Source organism: Lissotriton vulgaris, chromosome 7 (genome assembly GCF_964263255.1).
Source record: "Lissotriton vulgaris chromosome 7, aLisVul1.2, whole genome shotgun sequence".
Taxonomy (NCBI): domain Eukaryota; kingdom Metazoa; phylum Chordata; class Amphibia; order Caudata; family Salamandridae; genus Lissotriton; species Lissotriton vulgaris.
Window position 1 is genome coordinate 933,312,842 of NC_141695.1, and position 22,459 is coordinate 933,335,300.

At 43.6% G+C, this 22,459-nt stretch overlaps 1 protein-coding gene across 2 annotated transcripts in view; it reads left to right on the forward strand.

The window, feature by feature from the left end:
- Nucleotides 1-22,459, forward strand: part of HDAC3 (histone deacetylase 3) — a 277,173-nt gene that overhangs the window by 124,986 nt on the left and 129,728 nt on the right. For both annotated transcript variants that reach the window (XM_086931362.1, XM_086931363.1), the window contains 2 exons: nt 9,409-9,465; nt 9,577-9,632. In XM_086931362.1, coding sequence (XP_086787488.1) covers nt 9,409-9,465; nt 9,577-9,632 — 113 coding nt within the window. The remainder of the gene's footprint in view (nt 1-9,408; nt 9,466-9,576; nt 9,633-22,459) is intronic.

The following is a 22,459-nucleotide window of genomic DNA, read 5'->3' on the forward strand; positions in this document are numbered from 1 at the left end:
AACAATGAACACCGCCATACTCTCTGATTAAAGCAGAATCATTTTCGTGTCTGCCTCAATGCAGATGTGGCCAGACCGTATCTTTCTAAAAACTGTGAGAGTGTCAAATTTTTTGATTTATGCCATAGATAAAATATCTAAGGAGACATTCGTCTGGGTCAAATGTCTTTTGAGCAACATGCAAAGTTTACTAAGAACACATAGACATAACAAAAATAATGTAGTCTGAGTTGACGTCCGCTATCCTTATGTGTCCATAAAGAGGTGTCTGAAATGCATACCATAATGCACATAATCTGTCAGTCATTCCTAAACTCATGTCGGAAATTCCAATCTCTGATAAGATTCAGGATATAAGGACTGTCACTTGCCCACTTGTCAGGAGAGGTCCTCTGCCCAGATAATCACCCGAGATTCTGCCAGAGACAGTCTTGCCTTCAGTGCACTTCTCACTTCGTGGATGATACAGCTCGCCTGAAGGCAATAAAGAAGCGTCCCGGAGGAAGGGGCTGACTGGCTGCTATCGCAGTGCATGGTTGTCCTCCATGGGGAACGCTGTCTGAAGGCAATAAAGAAGCGTCCCGGAGGAAGGGGCTGACTGGCTGCTATCGCAGTGCATGGTTGTCCTTCATGGGGAACGCTGTCTTCACGCCTCCGCTAATAAAGATAACCTTTGCTGTCAACAAGGTATGCTGTGCGCCTTCCCCCCCAAGAAACTCTAGACTGCAAGTTTCTCTGCCTTTCATGCTCTCAAAGTATAGTGCATAGTAGTAGGCATTAGGGTGTTGGGTTCTAGATAACATTTTAAATGACATTTTAACAATGCTGGAAATTTTCATCTTTTTCTCGTTATTTATAATGTGTTTAGTTGCTATTTTTGTAATCTGTGTAGTTGTTTTAGATGTACTGAGAAACAGATTGTTGATGTAGTAATAAATGCTTATAACGCAAAGTGTACATAAATAAATTAGGTTTGTTTCTATTTTCACAGTCCCCCTGATCCCTTTATGAGATTGTTAGTAATCCAAAAGCAATATCTCTATATCAATTACACATTGAATAGTATTTGCGGGGCTACAATAATTTGTCTTTCACATTCATCGTGGTATATTGAACCAAGTTCACCTTTGGCACTAATGGGTGTGAAAGCGCCCTCTGTAAAGTTATGCCAAAGTCATAATTTACGCAACAAGTTGTGCTTTTTAATTTGAATGGGACTATCCTTTCTCTAGTTTGGATCATATGGTGAAACAATTTTTGTTGCAGAATTCTCCCTTCCCCCCCCTGTGGGTTATGAAAGGGTGGCAAAGTATTCTCATAGCACATAGGGTTGTGCAGTGTTATAAAATCTCAGCTTGTCCAAAGGAAGGAATGCTTCATAAATCTACTTACCCTATATAGAATTCCACAAAAAGTTCCATTTGATGCCATGTAGTGAGACGGCTGATTTATGGCACTCAGTTCTCAGTTTATCAAAATTTTAATATAGAAAAACCCCAATATATTTGCGATCCAATGCCTAGGTTGGATCGCAAATATATATTGGGATCAGTGAAACCGGTCAGTCTTACCTTCACTACTTAATCATATTGTGTAATTGTTTGGGCAGATTATTTCTTGTAAGTGTGCCTTAGTTTCCTAATTTGTGTGAAAATGTAGATAAGTTACTGTTTTTCATTTTATAGCTAGGTGAACTCTGCAAGGTCTTGTCAGAGTCAAACTGTTATGGACCTGAATCTCTAAGCTATTTGCACATGTAAGTTTGCCTTGCTCAAGCAAAGTTAGATTTGCACTGACAAAAACATTTACACACGAAGATTTTCTTGTGCACAATTCTCCTCATGGACTAGAAGCAAAGGGGAAATGGTAGATTCCATGCTGGAAGGCCATGTGAGTTTGTGCATAGCCACAAGCTTACAATCATGTTAAATGCCATCACCCAACGAATTCCTAGCCCAGCCCATTCCCACCCTGAAAGGCAAGACGCCGGCATTTAAACCCTGTTCGTACCAGATACAATATAATTTCGGTACAAAGCCTTATGTCTCTTTTTAATTCTCCGCCTGATTAATTTGTTTGTCTGAACTTGTTTAAATTTATAAAGAGCTTTTCAAAACTGTTTTGAAGTGATTACATTATTATTGCTTTAAACTGAATATATTTTTAAAGATTGTTGTTCTCAGTAAAGGACTAAATCCAATACAATCTTGAATCTACTGCCACAAGGTAGGAGTAAAATGTTTTTCAAGCGTTGAAAGAGATGACGCCTTTCAAAAAATACGGTGGGGCTGCACGGAAATATATTTGAACACTAGAGAAAAAGCAAATAAATGCTTTCAAAAGTTAATTTGCATTTACTATCCAGGGTGCATGATCAACTATATGTCTGTATATTTGACCCTGCACAAAAGGTTTGAGAGGAGTATGGTTTCCAGGCTTACTGTTGTCAAATCCCAAAGTCGGACTCTATTTTGAGGAACGTTACGTTAGCCTGTCTGCCTTTGTCCTAAATTCAGTTTATCATTTTTTTTTGAAGAAGTTGTGAAAGTATAATTTCATCTAAACAGTGGCATTTTTTATAACATCTGGTATCGCAAACCTGCCACAAGCTACTCCATATCCATATTTCAAGGTTTAACAGATGTGTAAGGTAAACATTTAGTTCGAGTTGACGTATTTTCATCTTGATGGTGTAGGCCTATTAAATCTTGGAATATTGAACAGTCCCCACTAGATTTTGCAATGGAGGCTCAAAGTCTGTGGTCAATCCTATATAAATTATTTTGACTACTGAAAGGGAGAGTCCCTTCGCACCAGTTTATTACAAGAGGTCCTGCCAGATTGTCGAATATTCATTCTTATGCTAAGAGTCGATCCAGTGATGAGAGTACCTCAACCCAGTGTGTTTTCCTTCCGAGGTATCATTTCTCTCCCAGCTGAAGTCTGATAACCACAGCTGATCTGCTGGGACCAGGTATGCAGTGCACTGGGCCTCACAAAACTCTAGAGGAAAGCTAGCTATTCCATGCCCTCTTGGTTTAGAGCATAGGTGTAGGTTTGGGGTTGGTAGGTAGCTAGGAAAATTCTAAATACGTTAGAACGGTCTTATTTTTGCTGCTAGTAACATGCATAAGTGCTGTTTTAATTATATTCGGTGTGGTTATTACTCGTGTGCTAAGCAATATAAATAAAACTAGTGAGAAAATGCTTTTAAATATATAGTGTATTTTCTTATTTCAGTGCTTGTGTGCTATTCTTAGAACAAAATTGGGCGGAAATATCAATTTATCTCAGAACCCTTTTATAGACTGTTGGTAACCCAGAAAGCACTAACATCAAACCAGCTGGAGTGCTCAGTAGGTTGTATGGGGCTACAAGAACCACAACGTACTCTCTCAAACGATGATGCTTTGAACTCTGTCCCGAACCAGTGGGTTGGTAATCCAAACATTGTTGACCTGGGCACTAGGTCCCAGGATATGCACCATTACCTCTGCAAACACTTGTAATTTTTTGGAAGTCATAAATCTGTATAAGTGTATAGTCCGAGAACTGTGGATGCCCTTTTGTGACTTTTTTTTTTTAATTTAAAGAATGGGACTCCTAATGAATTTTTTATATGTTGTCCATAAGTTGCACTTAATGGTTTGTACACCAATGCTATACTATTATGTCTTAACGTACCAGGTTGTGTTATACAGTCACTTCGAGAAATTATATTTAAACTACCCTTAAAAATCGCATGGTAGTTTGGTAAAACTACCTTGCCACCAAACAATATATCCTGAGTGTGGGGACGATAGGAATTCCACAGCTCTTTAATATAGCAGTGACATCTCCCTATGTGTCTGTGATAGATACTGACTATTTAATTTGTTTTCAAATGTTGATGCAATGTAATCCCACTTTGCATAGATAGTTACTGAAGAATTATCTGACCAGGTTTGGGGTTGGACAACCACCTTAGATATTTCAAAGCTGCAAGCAAATGCTAGGTGCCCATGTTTTCCCAGGTCTTTATTATGCCCATCCTGAATTTGAAACCCCTATTAGCATTGTCTTTTGTGACTAATATAATGTGTACTTTATAAGAAAGACATTTTCCTTAAGGAATGCAGGGCTGTATCCTTGTTTCTAGTATACCACATACATCAAAGATGGATGAGATCTGACTCGTTGAGCATCATGAAAGTATATGCCTAAATTAGATGGCTTGAACTACTTCCATGGAGGCTCTTAGTTTTTCATAGTCATTCCACTGCTGGTTTGTTCGATGTATGGTGAGTGTATGGTTCAGCAGTAGGAGCTCATAGATGAAATCAAGTGTATTGTCCGTGAACCAAATCTCTTACTCTTGTGATGTTGCTGCCTTCCTTCCTCCATAATATCATGGCTATACTTGGTGCCCAATTGTGCTTTAAAGAGGCTGATTTCGACCACATTGACAGCTGGTTTAAGTTTCATTTGCAAGGTTTGTGGCACGTGAGTGCTGACCTGTGACCACCTTGAATTTGGTTAGGTGTCTGCTCCATTGTTTCTATTTCCAAAGTGCTTGTCAGATGGGTCTGGGGCTATTCACGGTTGTAAGACGCCTTACTTCCTTTGTATTTTCGTATAATTTGACGATTGGAGTATGGAGGGTGTGACCAGATGTTCCTCCTTATTGGACTAAGACTTCTTGTTAATAACCATACTTTTGTGCAGGGGTAGGATGCAACATGAGCGTTTAGTTCCTTCTGCACACGTGTAACAGTAGGTGTTTTAACAGTCAGCACTTCCTAGACGTTTCAGGTAGTAAGACAATCGGAGCCTAGTGGTGGTGTCACCTGCTTGAATCCTAACAGTGTTGATGGCATATATGTTTGTTGCAACATCAAAGTTGTACATGTCTCTTATTGTTTAGGCCCTCCTTGGGATTCATATAATATTGGAGCTGGAGATGATCCAAAAAAGTTTGAGAAGGTTTTCTTTCACTATAAAAGATATTTTTTTTGAGTATTCTTTTTTTTTTTTTAACTTTTTATTGTAATTGTAATCAAGGCACAAATTGGTAGAGTAGTTCATACAGACAATCAATTCTGACATTATTTTGCAGTATGGCAGAGTGCGTAACAGTGGTACATACATAATAGTTGAGTGCAGTGTTCCTCTCATGAACTTCCCATCTCCCCATGCTTGTCCTCTTCCGACTCACTGTCCTTGTGTGTCCTTGGCGGCTCACAAATGTATCTCCTGAATTTTTTCCATGCCCCCCAAAACCTTGCTCCACTACTGAGGACAACCTCGATTAATGAATGCTGCTTTCTCGGCCACCATTGCCGTGTCTAGATCCCCACACCATGCTGTGAGTGTTGGTGACTCTCCCGCACCCCACTTTTGTGCTACAGTCCGCTTCGCTATCATGATTCCCAGTGTGGCCCACGTTTGCGCCGGGCGTGTTAGATCAGTCGTGTTCCCACACATTCAGTAAGCATCGTCTGAGCTCAGGCGTTAATGAAATTTTCACTGTCTGTGATTTAGTCCTCGTGATCTACACCCAATATTCAGTGATCCACGGACATTCCCACACTATGAAAAAACGTTCCCTCCGCCCCACATCGTCTAAACAGTACGGGTGTGGTGCTGTTCCTATTTTATGCAGGGTGTATCTCGTAAGTTCTATGAATTTATTTTAGCTGCACTAGCTTGAGTCTTGAGGGTATGCCCACCTCCCGTGGGGAGGCCGTCGCCTCCTGCCATTCGGAGTCCTCGAAGACCCCCACATCCTGAGACCACTTTTCTCTAAGTGACACATTTGGGTCAGGCAAATTATTTACTAATTTGCGGTAGGTGAGGAAAGTCGCCCGTTTCTGCATATGCTCTGTCAGTAGTCTGTCTTTCAGGGAGGTTGCCTCTGGAACCTCAGAGTTGGACGGTAAGACCGCCTGCAGCGCATGCTTTATCTGCATATATTTAAAAAGTTCAGTAGGTGCTAGCTCATACTGGGTCTGCAGACGCTCAAATGTCTTTACCTCCCCTTTATACCACACGTCACCCACAGTGGAAATACCGATATCATCCCATTTATCAAATCCTTTATAGTTTTGAAGGCCGCCCAGGCGTTTCGTGTCCCACAGAGGGGTAAGTTGGGTTATTGTTCCTTTCCAGCCCAATTTAGCATGTGCTTCATGCCATATGTGGACCGTCTGCCCAGTGGGATCGACCACTGCCTGCGCTCGCTTCTTGTTGTAGAGTGCTGACATCATGCTCTCAACCCCAAGTGCGCTCCTATCTTCCTTGAAAGCCGTATCTGTCTGTGGAGCTTGTATCCACTGGTTCACCACCTTCTGTTGGGCCTCCCAATAATATAGATGTATGCCGGGGAGTGCAATGCCGCCATCATACTACCCTCTTGTCCATTTACGCTGAGCTATGCGTGCAGGTCTCTTCCCCCATAACAGCCCGGAAACCTGAGCCGCTATTTTTATTAATAGTCCATTGGCACTGGGTACGGCGTATTCTCAAGCATATAGAGGAAACGAGGCAGAGCCATCATTTTAAAGAGCGCTGCCTTACCCTACATCAACAGAAGGGTTCCTCAGTGAGTTGCGTCTCTTTCTTAGGCGTTCCAGGGGGGGTGTTAGATTCCTTTTTATAAACTCACCCGGGTCCGGTGTGATATAAAAACCTAGATATTTAAAGGCCTCGCCAGAGATCTGCAGCGGGCAGTTTTTTGGAAGCTGTGGCGGTGGACCATGAAGCACGAATAGTATCGATTTTGACCAGTTTATTGTATACCCTGAAGCTCGCCCATAAACTTCAAATACGTTCAGGAGCTCCAGAATGGATCGCTTGGGGGAGGTCAGGTAGAGTAAAACGTCATCCGCATATAGTGAGATGCGGTCTTCCATCCATCTAAGACCTCGGATCAGTGACTCCCATCTGATCCATGCCATGCGCCAGCGGCTCCAACAGCAGAGCGAAAAGCAGCGGCGACAGTGGACAGCCCTGACACGTGCCCTGGGTCAATGGAAAGTCATGGGAGATATGACCATTAGCCGCCACGTGCGCCATTGGTTTTGTGTACAGGAGACGCACCCAAGCACAGAATTTTGGGCCGAAGCCCAGGTGTTGTAACACCGCAAACAAGAAGGGCCATACGAGCAGCTGGTTCTTGGAGATAGGGTTTGCAAGCCAACACTCCATGTGAACGCCTCAAATTTAACGCAGTACCTCTACTAAGCATGAACCCAGACTGATCTGGGTGAATCAGGGTAGTGAGGTGTGGGGTCAGTCTAATCGCAAGGAGCTTTGCTAGAATTTTGACCGTTTATTAAGGATATGGGGCGATAGGAGGCGCACTCCGGCAGCTTCCCCGGCTTCGGGATTGCCACCACCGTGGCCAGACGTTGGCCCAATGGGAGCTCGCCCATCTCACTATAAAATATTTGTCATAGGGAGCCGTTTCCAGTTCTAGCTCACTGGACAGATAAGCATGGGTTTCTGAATTGTTGAACACACTGGATTTGTTCTTTTTTGTGGCATTTTTCTATGTTGATTGATGATATAATAATCAACGTTTGCTTCAGGTTCAGACAATTTACCTTTCGTTGTTTAGGTTTTTACATATTTGGTGACATAGTGGGTGTGCAAGGCATCACTGTGGAGTGAAGGCATGTACCTGGCTGTGAGTAGGGGCTAGAGGTGATAAAAACAAGATCAGCACATTAGCTGAACTCTTAATTTTTGTTTTGCTGAAACAAGCTTTGATCGACCATTGTTCTAACTGACCAATTGAGGATCAGCCACATTGAGGAGTTCTTCGACGACTTTTGATTCTGGTTTACGATTGTTTGGCCATATTTGTTAGTTTCATACCCAGCAAGTGGGCAGAATAACCTTAAAGTTCTGCCTCAAGACTGGCTTCATTGTCAAGTAATGCTTTGTGTAATCGTCTTTAGATTTCTGTCTAAGGATTTTTCATCAACCTTTGAGTTAAGCCTTGTAATCTTTATTCCTTTTTGCCATGAGATCTGGGTCTTGTAGCAATTAATGGTTAAGATGAGTAGCAATGTTGGGCTTGTTGCTGTTGATGCCTGTGATTGAATATTTCTACTGGTATGCAACCTTAAGCAACGCAACTTTTACCACGTAATGCTGTTACAACGAATGTATTACAACGAAAACCATTACAACGCATTACACTGGGGGGCGCTCTAGGATAAGGAATAGTTTTAATTTACTCCCCAACACCTTCCCTAGTGTCCACGGGGACTGGAGTTGGAATAGTAAATTAAACTATTCACTATCCAGCACCCCAAGTGTAATGCATTGTAAAGGTTTTCGTTGTAATACTTACGTTGTAACAGCATGCGTGGTAAAAGCATGCGTTGTAACGTCATACATCCGATTCTACTATACTGTGGTCTTTTTACCTTCATGGCGAATTGAGGGCTTCCTATATAAGTCAGTACTCACATTCACCTCTATTGTCTCTTTCAATAATGTCTCTTCTAGAATAATGCGGCCTTTGGTTTGGGAATGTTGTTTCCAAAAATTTGCCGAGACTACTGTGTATGAAATGAGCCAGTGTGAAGTATTTCTGTAGTTTGTTTGTGTTGATATATTGTGGATGATTGGTGGAGCTCTCAAATAGGGAGAATTATGTGTTTACTTAATTATATACTCTCTACATTTCTAGTGGACAGCCTTGCCTCTTATGGTCAGTGAAGGTATGTGCTATTCAGTGTGGGTGGTGTGGAGATGCTTAGGGCTACAGGTTAACAAATATAGTGTGGCCAGGGTGCTGATGGAAAGGGCCTTCAAAGCTAGTGTTGGGGGTAGCTAGTCAGAAATAGTAAAACAGCCCAGCCTGAGGAAAGTGCAAAGGCAAATAAGCAAACCACAGGACTGGCTGTGATGGTGATGATGGTGAGGAGAGGTGTGCTGAGGCAGCCTTCTGATGTGTTCATTGAATGTGTAAAAGGTTTAAAATAGTAAGAGCTCGGAGACCGGTTGGTTACTTATTTCTTAAAAATAATTGTACTGTTAACTATGACGCTCTAATGTTTAGGAACATTTAGAAAGCAGGTAAAGTGCCTCGAAATTTATTCTATTCCAAGATCAGAATAATTCGGTGTATAGCTGTTAGCAGTAACAAGGAATTCCTTACCCTGTTTTCAAGTTTGTTCTGTATCACAATCCACATTGTCAAATTGAAATAGCATATCATTGCACTCTATGTAGTAAGGAGATTGGTGTTACTTGAATAAAAACATTTCTCTGAAAAAGAACATCGATCAGAGAATTAGTAATTGGCAAACTAGGGAGCGGAAAGTACATAATAACGATGCCTTGCAATGTTTGTGTACCACAGATGCCAAAACATAAACTGATTCAAAAAAATCAAGTAAGCCCTTTCTTTCTTAGATATGTGATATTGCAATAAACTGGGCAGGCGGCCTGCACCACGCCAAGAAATTTGAGGTATGTTCAAAATTATTTTACATTTAATATGTAAAACATTCTATTTTTCAACAACTTTGTTATTGCTTAATAGTAACTTCTTTTTTCCCTCCCCACCCACTCAATCTGCAGGCATCGGGATTTTGCTATGTCAACGACATAGTTATCGGCATCCTGGAGTTACTCAAGTAAGATTTGTTCTCTAAAATATTTTCCTTTGAATGATGGTTGCTGTTTTTTTTAATTGTTGACCAAATGGGGCATTTTTAACACCAGTGTGAACTATTGTATAACTGTTCAATAACAGGAGAAGCACGCATTGTATTCTCAGCATTCTGTGTTAGCATTCTTGCATACATCTGTGTCGCAGCACATATTGGTAGGGTGTGGCGCTTTGACCTTCTTTTATGCAGATTTGAATGAATCTGCAATGCAATTTCTAGACCTGTGCATATGTTTCTTCCTCTTAGTATTTTTTGAAAGCCATGATCAGTATAGCATAACGTGCTGGATCCCAGAACACATTTATTCTAATATATACATTTCTGTTTTGAAACCAAATTTAAAGAGAAGATGTGTACCTAAAGGGCAATGTTTGTGCAGGAGCCATCCTCTCTCCCTTTGAAACTCATAACTCCCACCATCCCGACTCGCCCTTCACCCTACTTCCGAACAATCCTGCCCCTCCTTCTTCACCCTTTATGGCCATATACCCACCTTCCCCCTCCATGCCTCTCCTCTTGCCCTACTATGAACACCCAGTGCCGCTCCCTCCACCTTCTCCAATTTCCCACCTTAGTCTTATATCTAACTCTCTTGGCAACATTGAACGCACTCTCGCCACTCTCTCTAGAGATCTCGCTCATCTTAGATCTGATTTCTATTCCCGCAAAAACGGAGCCCTCCCACTCGGATAAACACCACTCACACCAGACATATTAATCCCACTACCCCCAAACCTTTTAGCACAACTCCTCTACACTGCTGTGCACACATACCTCTCCGCACCGCCTGCCCCCTCTCACCTATGGAGATCCTAGACCTCTGCAAATCCTACCCTCCCTGCTCACCCACTAATATCCAGCCTCCCATTGTCTCCAGCATCCCCGTCAAATTGGGCACTAGCCGAACTCCCGCTCACCTTGCTCACCAAGGCCACCTCCCCAACTCACCTCCATCCACTCCCCAAAACTCCCCCTAAACCTCTTTACTGCATGCTTGTCAATTGTCGGTCCGCTGTTCGACATGCTATTGAAATCTCTGAAACTATTCTTAGTGAATCTATTGACATCGCATTCCTAACGGAAACCTGGCTCAGTAGCCACTCAACAAGCATCCTTGACGTCCTCGCTTACAGAACACTACAACAAAGCAGTTATGGATACCCTGGACCTCCTGGCCCCGCTGAAGCTTAAAAACCAAAGAACCATTCCTTCCAAATCATGGTTCAATTCTGAGCTTAATAATGAAAGACGCTCACTTAGACGTACGGAAAGAACGTGGAGACAACACCCTACCCCTTTGCACCTAGCTCGCCTCTGACTTGCAAGATCATCTTATAAAAAACACATCTTTAAACAAAAAGCATCCTTTTTCCAAGCCAAAAATAGACCCAGAGAACTGTTTAACATTGTTCGCAATCAAACCTCATCCACTCCTCCTATACTTCTGGCCTCGACCACTAGATGCGAAGAAATAGCCCTCTTTTTCTCTGAAAAAATTGCTAGAATAGAACAATCCTTCCTCCAGACTCCAACCCTTACCTCCATTTTGGACTTCTCCCCTAACTCACCTGCATCCCTCCCACCCCCACCCCCCTGCTCCCTCCATGATCCTACAAAACATTGATCTCCCAATCCCCTCCATTCCCTCCTCCCTCCACGATTCCGATCCCCCTAACACTCTCCTTAAAAATAACGCAGCCTGGCATAATTTCCAGCCAGTTACTGAAAGAGATGTCTTTGACATCATTGCGAAACTTAAACCCTCCTCCCACACCAAAGACCCTCTCCCCTCTAAACTTGTCCAAAATCTCAAACACATCATTACCCCTTCCTGGACCTCGATCATTAACACTTCCCTAGCCACCGGCTGTGTCCCTTCCTCCCTACAACTGGGCCAAATCACCCCCATTCTCAAAAACCCTACTGCCGACCCTAATGACCTCAACAACCTCCGTCCTATTTCCAATCTGCCCCTTCTCTCGAAAGCCCTGGAAAAATGTGTCCTCCTTCAGCTTGACAGACACATTGAACTTTTTAACTTACTTGACCCCCTCCAATCAGGCTTCAGGAAAGGTTGCAGCACTGAAACCGCCATGCTTAACATTGTAGATGACATTCACCACTCCCTCGACAATGGCGAATCTAGCCTATTTATTCTCCTCGATCTCTCCTCAGCGTTCGATACCATTAACCATTCTGTTCTACTCAAAGTCCTTGGAGAACTATTCGGCCTTAATGGTATGACTCATAATTGGTTTGTCTCATACCTGCAACACCGTGCTCAACAAATTAAAATCCAAAACTGCTTATCTAACCCCTCCCCCACTTCTCTAGGAGTTCCGCAAGGATCCATTCTCTCTCCCTCTCTCTTTAACCTCTTCATGGAACCCCTCACCCTCATTCTCAAACAATCCGGGATCAACTACCATCTTTACGCTGACGATACTCAACTCTGCCATAGGATAAAAACCCATGGTGACATCCTCCACCTCAACAACACCCTCATCAAATTCAAGCCTGGTTCCACTCGAACCACCTCAAACTTAACCCTAAACAAACTGAAATTATTCTTTTCTCCCCAAAAAACAACCAGCTCCCCATTCAAAATTGGATCACAGACCTTAATGACCTCAACTGTCCCTTGTCCCTAGCCACCTCAGTCAAATCCTTGGGCATCTCCCTTGACAACTGCCTATCTCTCAACGTACACATCAAAAACTCTGCCAAAGGACCCCTCCTTACCCTCCGTAACCTTAAGAGAATTAAGCCCTTCATCCCAATTGATGATTTTAAACTAGCAGTTCAATCTCTTGTTCTATCGCACATTGATTACGGCAATGCCAACCTCACCGGAATTCCCAAAACACACTTGGCACCTCTAAAATCAGTGCTCAACCTCGCGGCCAGACCTGTCACAGACTGCAAACGATTTGACCACATCTCTCCCGCCCTCAAAACCCCTCAAATGGCTCCCCATTGAAGGCAGATCCACTTATAAAACCGCCTGCATTACGCACAAAATCCTCCACCAAAACACTCCGACATACCTTGCTATCAAATTGACCAAAGCAGGCTGCACACGATCCCTGAGAAGCTCTGACACCCTCCTACTTATCCCCCACCTTCAGAAAAAGAATTCCACTCAGTCACGCTCCTTTTCAGGCAATGCCCCTCTTATTTGGAATGCCCTCCCACCAGACCTCCGTTGTAACCTGTCCTACCCCAGCTTCAAAAAAGAACTCAAACTTCTTCTCCTTAATAAATACCGGGGCTTCTAACTACCTCCCGAATGGCCTCGCCTTCCTCAGCATCCCCCCACCCAGCTGCTCCGCCTACGGCTAGTGAACCCCCTCCTGCACCCCTCTCCTTTCCATCCCCTTCAATCTTATCACCTTCCCTCCCCGCCTCTCCTTTACCTCCCGTTTCTTACTACACCTTATGACCTTCAGTTTTTCTTTCACATTTTTGGTCCTTCTTGCTCCTAGGTATATTTTATCGAACCTTCCCACCAAACTGAGACCTCTATATTGCATATCTTATGGTGTTTAGCAATTGTTTTTTACTTTTCATCTAGTGTAACCTTTATCCTATGTGGACTGCTTATTTTTTAATCAACTTTCTGTACTTATACACACTGTACCTGTATTTAAACACCTTTGTTACAATTGTAAAGCGCTCTGATACCTCTGGGTCCAGCCAGCGCTATATAAAACCTCTAAAATAAAATAAAAAATTAAAATATTGAAAGAAAGTAGGATTGCCTACTCTGAAGGCAAAGTATTTGTTTTCAGAAAAATCCGCCTACTCGAGACTTGGGCAAACCAACCCATCTGCAGCCTGTCAGCTCCTTTATGGGGGTAAATTAACAGTCCATTTTCTGAATTTATGGAGAATAGCAAAATTGGGTTCGCTTTTTATTGTGAATTGTTAAACAATGTACATATTGTATATATTGGTAAAAGGCTTAACTTTTAAATTCTCGTCCCAACATTCCACCGTTGAGGGCAGAGAACATACCTCCTGCACAGGATGGTGTGCTAATTTCAGTTGTTAATGTAGAAATAGGCAGTAAAAATTCTCAACAAACGGGAGAACGAAACATTCTACATCTACTGCTGATTATGAACATAATTGAACCAGTAAGAGAAAAAACAGTTTTTTAAATTCAGAATACAGAAAAACTGGAACAACTACACAAAGGATGGTGGACCCATCTCTTACTTCCCGTCTTTTCACAAGGCTAGATATGTGTCCCTTTTTATATCTCAAGTGAGTGTGCTATCAACCACCAGGTACGTCCGTGCCATCGCCACATTTCTTAGATACATTTTTGGGTCCTCACCCAGTGGTCCCACCTGCGGCCTGCTTCATCATCGGACCCACACCACCTAGTGTGAGTGGGTGGACTCTACGCGTTTGTAAGTAGAGCACTTTAAAGGGATAAAGCAAAGGATTGTGGGTGAGTTAAAATTGCCTCAAAGATCCTAAAATTACTATTTAATGGGCAAGGTCTAAAATCAGTGGGATGCCACAAGGATATAATATTCCTTGACATCAAAAGATCGCTGTTTCACCCGTATAACCGCCCAGATGGTCATTTGGCTTTCTTCAGGACCAATTCTTCTATGATGAATTGCTGCATGGCATGGTTGTTCTTCACAACCTATCTGAATGCATTTGTATAAGTCAAGCTGCAGGGTTGCAGGGATACAAGTAGGTATTCTCACGGACGAAGTTCCTTGAAAAATGACTACAGGGACTGTCCACCCCTAAAAACGTATTATTCCTAATTAGTATATGGGCCATCCAATACCATATCGAGGAAAGAGTCACAATGTGTGGTCTGTATATTTGCGTGCATGCTTTCCTAAACTTATAAAATGCATCTGAATAGGCTGTAAAGAACGTCGTCACCATGCAGATCGCGCTATCAATATTTCGTTCTTATTTCAGGTACTGCCATTTTACCATTAGTAATTTTCCCTGTAAGAGATACGGATAATTAGTTAAACCTTTTAAACAGCTTAGATGACATTGTATAGCATATCATAATTTTCTTTCAAGAAGGCACCTGCGTTATTAGTGGTACTCCCAGATATTTAGTACTCTTTATGACTCATCATTTGGTTTATTTCCCCCTAGGAGCATTATGTGCGTTATATATTTTGCTTTGTTCAGTGTGTATCCTTTTACTATCCCAACTGTAGCAGCAAATTTTAGGATAGATTATATAGCTCCCCCAAATCTTGAGCTTGTAATTCCACATCATCAGCATTTATTGTGATATTTGCACAGTGGCATGGGCCCTTGACTAGTTGTATTTCTGTAGCCCAGTTCCTTTTGAGGGTGTCCATGCAGATGGCATAGAGAAAGGAAAACGGTGGACATCCTGCCCTGTTCCTTTACTTCTTGGTATACACATGCTGAAACAGTAATGCTGATTAGCATTTTGGTGCAACGGTCCTTGTGGACAGTTTGGATCCAACAATGTTGGTCAATGTTGTTTCTACGTATTGCCTCCACCAGAAACTGGGCAGGGTGGTGTCTATAGACGTAGATGATGCCTATGAACTTGCTTACATTTTAAAGAAACCTAACCTAATTCTGCTCCAAAGTGTTTGTCACCAATTCTAGGTCAAGCAGTTTGGCTTGAAATCCGCTTCCTGGACCTTGTCCAACAACATTGTGTTGATCATGGATGTTTATAAGTCTATATCTAAGCAACTGGCTGATCAAGAGAAAGTTGCAAGAGTTTCAGACTATGGGGGGGATGTCATTCACTTTGTGGCGCTAGATAAAATCCGACTGGTCATCAGCAAATTTAAACTTGGACCGGTCTTCACCAAATAGGGCTGAAGAAATTAATAGGTATCTTGCTTCTGTTCAGAACTAGATTTCTTGCAACTTCCTTGAATTAAATGGGAATAAAACCGAGATTTTCTTGGTGGGCGGTAATCTGGAGTGGTTGCTTTATTCAGAGTGGCCAACCTCCTTAGCAAAGCTTCAAGTGTTCACATGGATGTTTAAATCCAGTGATGTCCTTCTGCACTGTTATCTTGAGAAATGCAGTGACATCCACCTATTTTTCCACCTCAGTATTGAACGATATTTTATTCCATCACAGTTTTATGCTCGAGCTGTAGCAGCCTGAATCATGACCAGGGTAGACTAATGCAGCCTACGTTTGACTGTGCTCTCAGAGTATGCAGCCCTTAAGTTTCAGATGTTTCAAAAGTTCGCGGTGAGGCTAGTCTTCAGCCTTAAAAGACAAGATGGTGTGTTACAGGCCGGAATGTCACTGCAGGAGAGTAGGGTCTGCAATCCTATGATCACCCAGATTTTTTGCTTTTGTTTCACTGGTTTACGACTTTCTCGGGCTGTGGGCCTGCCAATCAGACCCACAGCCTAGCTGTTCTCTCGCTAAATGGATGTGTGTACCTTAGGTGCATTACCCAATTGGAACTGGGCCACCTTGTCAGACCCTGTAACTCAGGGCATCGGTGTACCCAGGGCCTACCAGGGGCTGAAGCATGTATTATGCCACCCCTGGATGGCCATCTAAATCTGACACAACTGGCTGCGCGACAGCTGGGGCAACGTGGCGTACTCGCCCGTTGCTTTAGGTATAGTATCCCTATATCTAACCCTAAAATGGACACCCGAGTTCCTATCAGTCACTCCTATGGCAGGCCTTGACAATCCTGAAGGCAGGGTGCGTGGAATCGTGTGAATTGGGCTCTGGCACGAGCCGAGCCCGGTTGCAGCTTGCGGAACCAAGACCCAATGGCTGTTCCATGATAACGCGTGCCATATTGGTAACTTCGGTATCGCGTTATCAAGACATGTCTAGTAAGGTGTCATACGAATCGGGATACTGACCCCTCACCAATGCTGGCGACGGGGTTAGCATTCCGCCCTTCTAGAGGGACACGACATGTACGTAACTGTGAACCCCGGTTAAAGTTAACTGAAGCCTCAGCTCCACAAAATGGATGCTGCCACCACAGACACGAGTCTGACCTCCTGCTGCTGGGAGTCCTTCCAGCGAGGAGAGCTTGGACAAAGGGTTTCCTGTCCGGGGCGGTGCTCGCACCATCCCAGACAGGGTTTTGTGTATCCTGGGTAGGCAGGGCTTTACAGGAAGGTGACTGCGGAGTGGCACCCCGGTGCTCACTACGCATCTGCCGGCTAGAACCAGTTCCAGGGGCACACCAGCCCCTGACCTGGGGAAAGCCCGGCATGGGAGAGGGGTGTAACTACCCCCCTTCCTGGTCCCACCCCTAGGGCAGGACCTAGTCACGTACCCACCCCTTTCTTTGGGATAAAGGCAGGAGCGGGGACCCTTCCAAATCAGATCATCTTTGAATCAAGAATACTTTCTACGAAAGGACTTCAAGACTCTTCTCAAGATTTCTCCCTTGTGGCTAAGGAGTAGTCACCCTGCATCCGCAGGCACCATCTAAGAACTCTGCGGTTTGCTGCAAGTCCTTCCTCAGGAATCCGACTGCCCAGCTCGACGAGAACCGGCTTCCCTGGCACCTCTGACCTCTACCCACATCGTCAGCTCAGCTGAGATCTGTGGGTGCGACGAGACCTCGAGGGACCGGCCATCATCAAAACCTGCACGATTTCTTGAACCAGCACGACCGCCGAGGGATCCTCTGGTGAGTGCTCTGGGGTCCGAGAAGCCCCGACCCTGAGCAGCTCCAGCATCGAAGTGCAGCCTCCCAGCATCTCCACGATCTGCGTGGGGCCCTTCTGCTCTTTGCTGTTCAGCACGTTGTCTGGTTACTAGCCGCTGGCTTGTGGCCTTCCTTGACGACGCCGACAACCAACGCTGTTGGTCTGGTTGCTCCAGACCGACTTGTTCTCCCTTCTGAGAGAGGAGTACCCCGGACCCTCCTGGTCCACTCAAGACGCCATTTTAGGCCCACCACGTGGCCCTGAAATTTGCCAAGGCTTGTTGCCCCAATCCTGGGCCCAGCGACGCCGACAGCATCAACCTTCGTGGGACAGCTCGCACCTCCATCCTGGTCGCCGACAACGCCTCCTGGTCCGTGAGACTGCAGAGCCTAGCGTCGCCCACTCACCTAGTCGAGGTGACGATCATCCGGTGCCCTCCTGGCACCCTCTGACTACTGGCTAGTAGTACGAACTTGGTCCCCTCTGCTTTCAGGTGTCATCCATCTCTGATCCAGGCTTGGATCTCTACGAACTATCTACACTGGTCGCCGGCCAGCAACTCCTTCCTTCCGGCTCCTGGCTCGTCAGCGAAGACTCCCGACGTCTGTAAAGACTTGTGCAGCCGCAGCCCTTGGGGCTAGGTAACTTCGGCATTTCGGTGCCCGCATAGCCTCCTTATTTAAGGGTCCCGAGTCCCTATCGCTTCCGACGAGTTTCGTTGTGTGCTTAGTACCCTGTCCACATAAAGAGTACAGGGCTGTTGTGATTCTAATAAATACACTGTTTATTTTCATAACACTTGTGTGGTGTCCTTTCACTTGGTGTTCAAGGGGTATGTGATGGTATAACAGCTGGCTTAACACGCCCGCTAGAGTTTAGCCCGAAGACTGCTCGTATCCACGCTACTAGGATAGCTGGTCTAAGGTTGACTTACAACCTATCACCATAAGGATCGTTTGGACTGATGCATAGTGATCACTAGAATAGTGAGCACTGCATATCGGGCCAACTTCTCACAGTCCCTACATCAATTTCTAGTCAAGCAAAGTGATACTTTTAAGACGTTATATCTCATGCGTAAAGTATTTTATAGTTAGGACAAATTGCTGTTTATGCATCATCTGAAGGTTCATAAGCCAACAAGGGCTCTGTGCAGCAGCAAGCAGTTACACTTCTCCACAACCCACTTTGAGGAAGTCTAGAACAGGTGGGTGATCTTTTTTCTGGCTTAGTCCCAAAGTTTGGAATTACCTCCCAAAAATAGACCAAATCTATCACTGGGCATGCTGTTTTTAGGAAAGTACTTAAAAAAAAATATTTTCTGATAACTTATCTTTTGGCTCGCTTGAGTCCTTCATTGTTGTTGTTCCTAATGCCAAGATGTCTTTTTGGGCATTTTGCACTGAAGAAATTCTATTTCATTTAATTTGATTTCATAAGATGACCACCCAAAAACATTTTAAGCATTAGAATGCTTGGTGCTACTTCAGCACAACAGTGTCTCTAAAGTATCCCTTGGAGAGCAGACTATCATTTATTATCCTTAACTGCCAGCAGCTGCTGGCCTTTCTTTAACCTGTAGTCAAGCATGTTATCCATTTGTCTCATGCTTTTTCATAGTGCCGAACACCAGATTTAACAATAAGACATCCTTAGTATTGTCTACAATACCAAATAGCACATTAAGAGGGAACTGTGGTCACTAGTGAACAATGGCCCAGATAGCTCTGCAACATTTCACCTTTTGGTTCGAGACCTCCTGCTGGCTGAAGTGCCTTTCTGAAGACTCTTTATTCGTAGTCATTTGTTGCATATTTCTCCGTGCAATACGGAGTGCACATGAGTGACTTGCCAATCCAGGGAAAATGGTGGACTATTAAAATGTCCTACCACATAAACTTGTTGAAATTTTGATTCGATTAAAGGTCATTACATTAGAGTTCACTTTGACCCAATAGAAAAAGATGTATTACCTGAACTAACTATTCATTATTTATTTATTTATTTATTGCCATTTCAACAGCTTTATTCGACATTTGCAGTCATAAAAGCGATGTACAATAAAAACAAATGGAATTGATTATACAAAATCATGGGTGATAAAGACATACATAGATCATACAATAAAACTGCTTCGCATCCCAATAGGTAAAAGTACATGTAATAAAATTATTTACAAACTCATTAAATTACAAGATAAAAAACAATTAAAATATATACAAGTCACAGCATTAGGTAGAAATCATTTTATTTTTTTGTTTTCACACACTCTGAGAAATTAAGCGAGCTCTCAAAATCCATACCCAGCCTAAAAATGTTGCCATGGCTAATACAATTGGTAGTGATGTGTCTGTCCGCAGGATGCGTTCAGCTTGCACTACCCTCCTAGTGCCCAAGAGCCTGCAAATTGGTAACAACCAGGCCCGTCGCGGGCTGCATAGGCTTCACAAACAAAGAGGATAGGGGCCGTGGACTCGTTGCAGAATCTACACCCCGTGTACCTAGATGCAGTTTGGGCTGACCATTTAGTAGTAATCGATCTCACTAGGAGCGTTCCCACCCTGAACTGAAAGTACAAATTACGGTCCAGGGGTTTAGTAAAAGCATCCCAGTAAGGTCCCAGCTTCGGGGCGACTTCATGGTGAAAAAAACGGCTAGTAAGGGAAGTTGACCCTGGTTGTCTGGCGTTTATTTCCTGAAACCAATCACAATAATTGGTCTTCAGCACCTCTTTTGATGGGAAGAGAGAGTTTATAGGATCTACCCACAGCGAAATCAGGCCTAGATCTACTAGAAGGTTACGAACCACCCATAGCCATTTAATACGATGTAATGTGTCAGCCCTGATTATTTCTAGGAAACCTTGTGCTTAGCCTGCAAGTTCTGGTGTAATCCATAGTCTCCTCCAATACAGAAGGGGACGCAATTTAGCTGCTGCTGCAATAGATTTCTTGGCTAGATCAATTAACAACGGACTCATAGGGGTACTCTGAGGTAGTCTGGTAATATTTCTTAGGAACCTGTTTTCAAAGATGGTAAGAGCTGGAAGGTTCTCGCATCCCCAGACTTCCGAGCCATATAATGCTGAGCTAACAGCTTTAGGGTTATACATTTCTGGGGCTGGCCTAATAGGCTTAAAATGAGAGAGATTGTGCTCCTGACAGAGAACCCCTGAAATCTGCCTGCGTTTAAGAGAAGCTAGATCAATTTGGTGATCCCATTTCATACTTCCTTGAAAGTTCACCCTTACATAAGTGAACTATTTAACTGATTCTAGCGGTCCATCCTTCGTACTAAAGCCCCTCAGGTTTGCCTTACGAGCGTTGCATGCCATTAGCTTTGTCTTGGACACATTCACTCCAAGCCCCTCTGCCAGCAAAAACCCTCAAAGATTTTTAAGGCCTTCTGCAGCCCACTAGGGGTCTTGGAAAGGATCAATCTGTTGTCGGCAAACATCAGTATTGGTATTTTTTCTCAACAAGTGTGGGGGCATCAGTTGGTGTTGCACTCATACATTCAGCTATCCCGTTAATATATAACGAGAATAGCGTAGGGGCCATCACACATCCCTGCCTCACACCGCGTTCAACAGGGAACATTTCAGTGACTTCCACATGCCACCACCCCCCCCATCTTATTTGGGCATTATTATCTTCATGGAGCCTTCTAATCAAAGTCAAACGGTCCAAGGGGAGCCCAAGCTGTTTCAAAACTAGCCATAATTTCCAACGGGGTACTAGATCAAATGCCGCCTTAAGATCTACGAATGTGGCAGGGTATGCTCAGACGTGAGTCCCTTGCTCACTTTGCCATTGGATTCAAGCAAGCCGGGCTGAAGACGGCTGGAATGCCAGAAACCGGTCCTGGAAGCTTGTTTCCGGTCCAGGGAAGACATGGCTTGGTAGTTCGAGCTGGACTGTTCCCATGAGGCACAGGGTCAGACTGATTTGCATAGAGCCATGTCTGAACTGGGGTGGCAGAGTGGGCTAAAGAACGGTGATGGATTAAACCCAGATCTTTTGACTGGGTGTGAGTGTTTGATTCATTCAGATGCTCCGTCCATCACCACCCCCTTTTGTACCGCTTAAGATCTACGAAGGCGGCGTAGAGGCTACCCTTGCCTATCGTCACAATCTTCCAGTAAATTAACCTTCAGATTAGGAAGAAGTACATCATTTATCCATACTTGGGCTCAAGGGTGAACACTTTTTGCATATAGCCCCTGGCCAATCAAAAATGACCAAATCAGAAAAGCTGAACAGTTTGAATGCATCAATCGTTACAAATTCATACTATGCAATAAATGTCAAAAATAGAAAGCCGACGCGTTTCGAATCCTGTTTGCTGATTCACAGGATTCTCCTCAGGGCAGTTTAATTCTAGTCCATGGACACTTAGGTGGGGATTGTCCACGGTTGCATTTAATTCGTGGAAGAAGATGTACTTCTTCCAAATCTGAAGGTTAATCCAATGTCCATGTTTTTGTCATAATTATGAACACTCTGTGATTTAAATGTTTTCACGTATGTTTGTGTTTTATTCACTTTTTGTAAATATTCACACATTTGTAATGTATTTCACATATGGCTATATGTGAGGTTGATGGCAATCTTCTTATTCTGTGTATAAAAAGATAAGATAAATTGACATAAATCAAAGACAAAATCAATTGTCTGGATAAACAAATAAAGTTGTGTTTATCCAAAGAACATTCAGTGTTTGAATTCATCCATAGAGGCTTAGGTAAAAATCCCCTGTTTTTTCATTATATTGGCCCTACCTACCCTCTTTCCCATAGGGCCAAACCACCCTTGTTTCTTAGGATTTTTCAAGGCACACACGTCCCTCAAATCCTGCCACCTTTTAGCATCCCAGGCTTTCTTGGCCTTTACTTGCATGAGCCTATAGAGTGTTCTCGTTTTGTGAACCTTTATTGGGTCACCCCCTCTTATGGCTTTTCCAAGGGCCAGGCGTGCCTCTCGGCATTCCCCATTGTACCAGCGCCCCTCTTTCTGAGCAGATACTTTGGGCTTCTTTTCCTGCTTCACAAATATGAGGGCAAGAGATTAAAAAAGGCAGAGTGAGTGCTCACTATAACAGCTTGATCC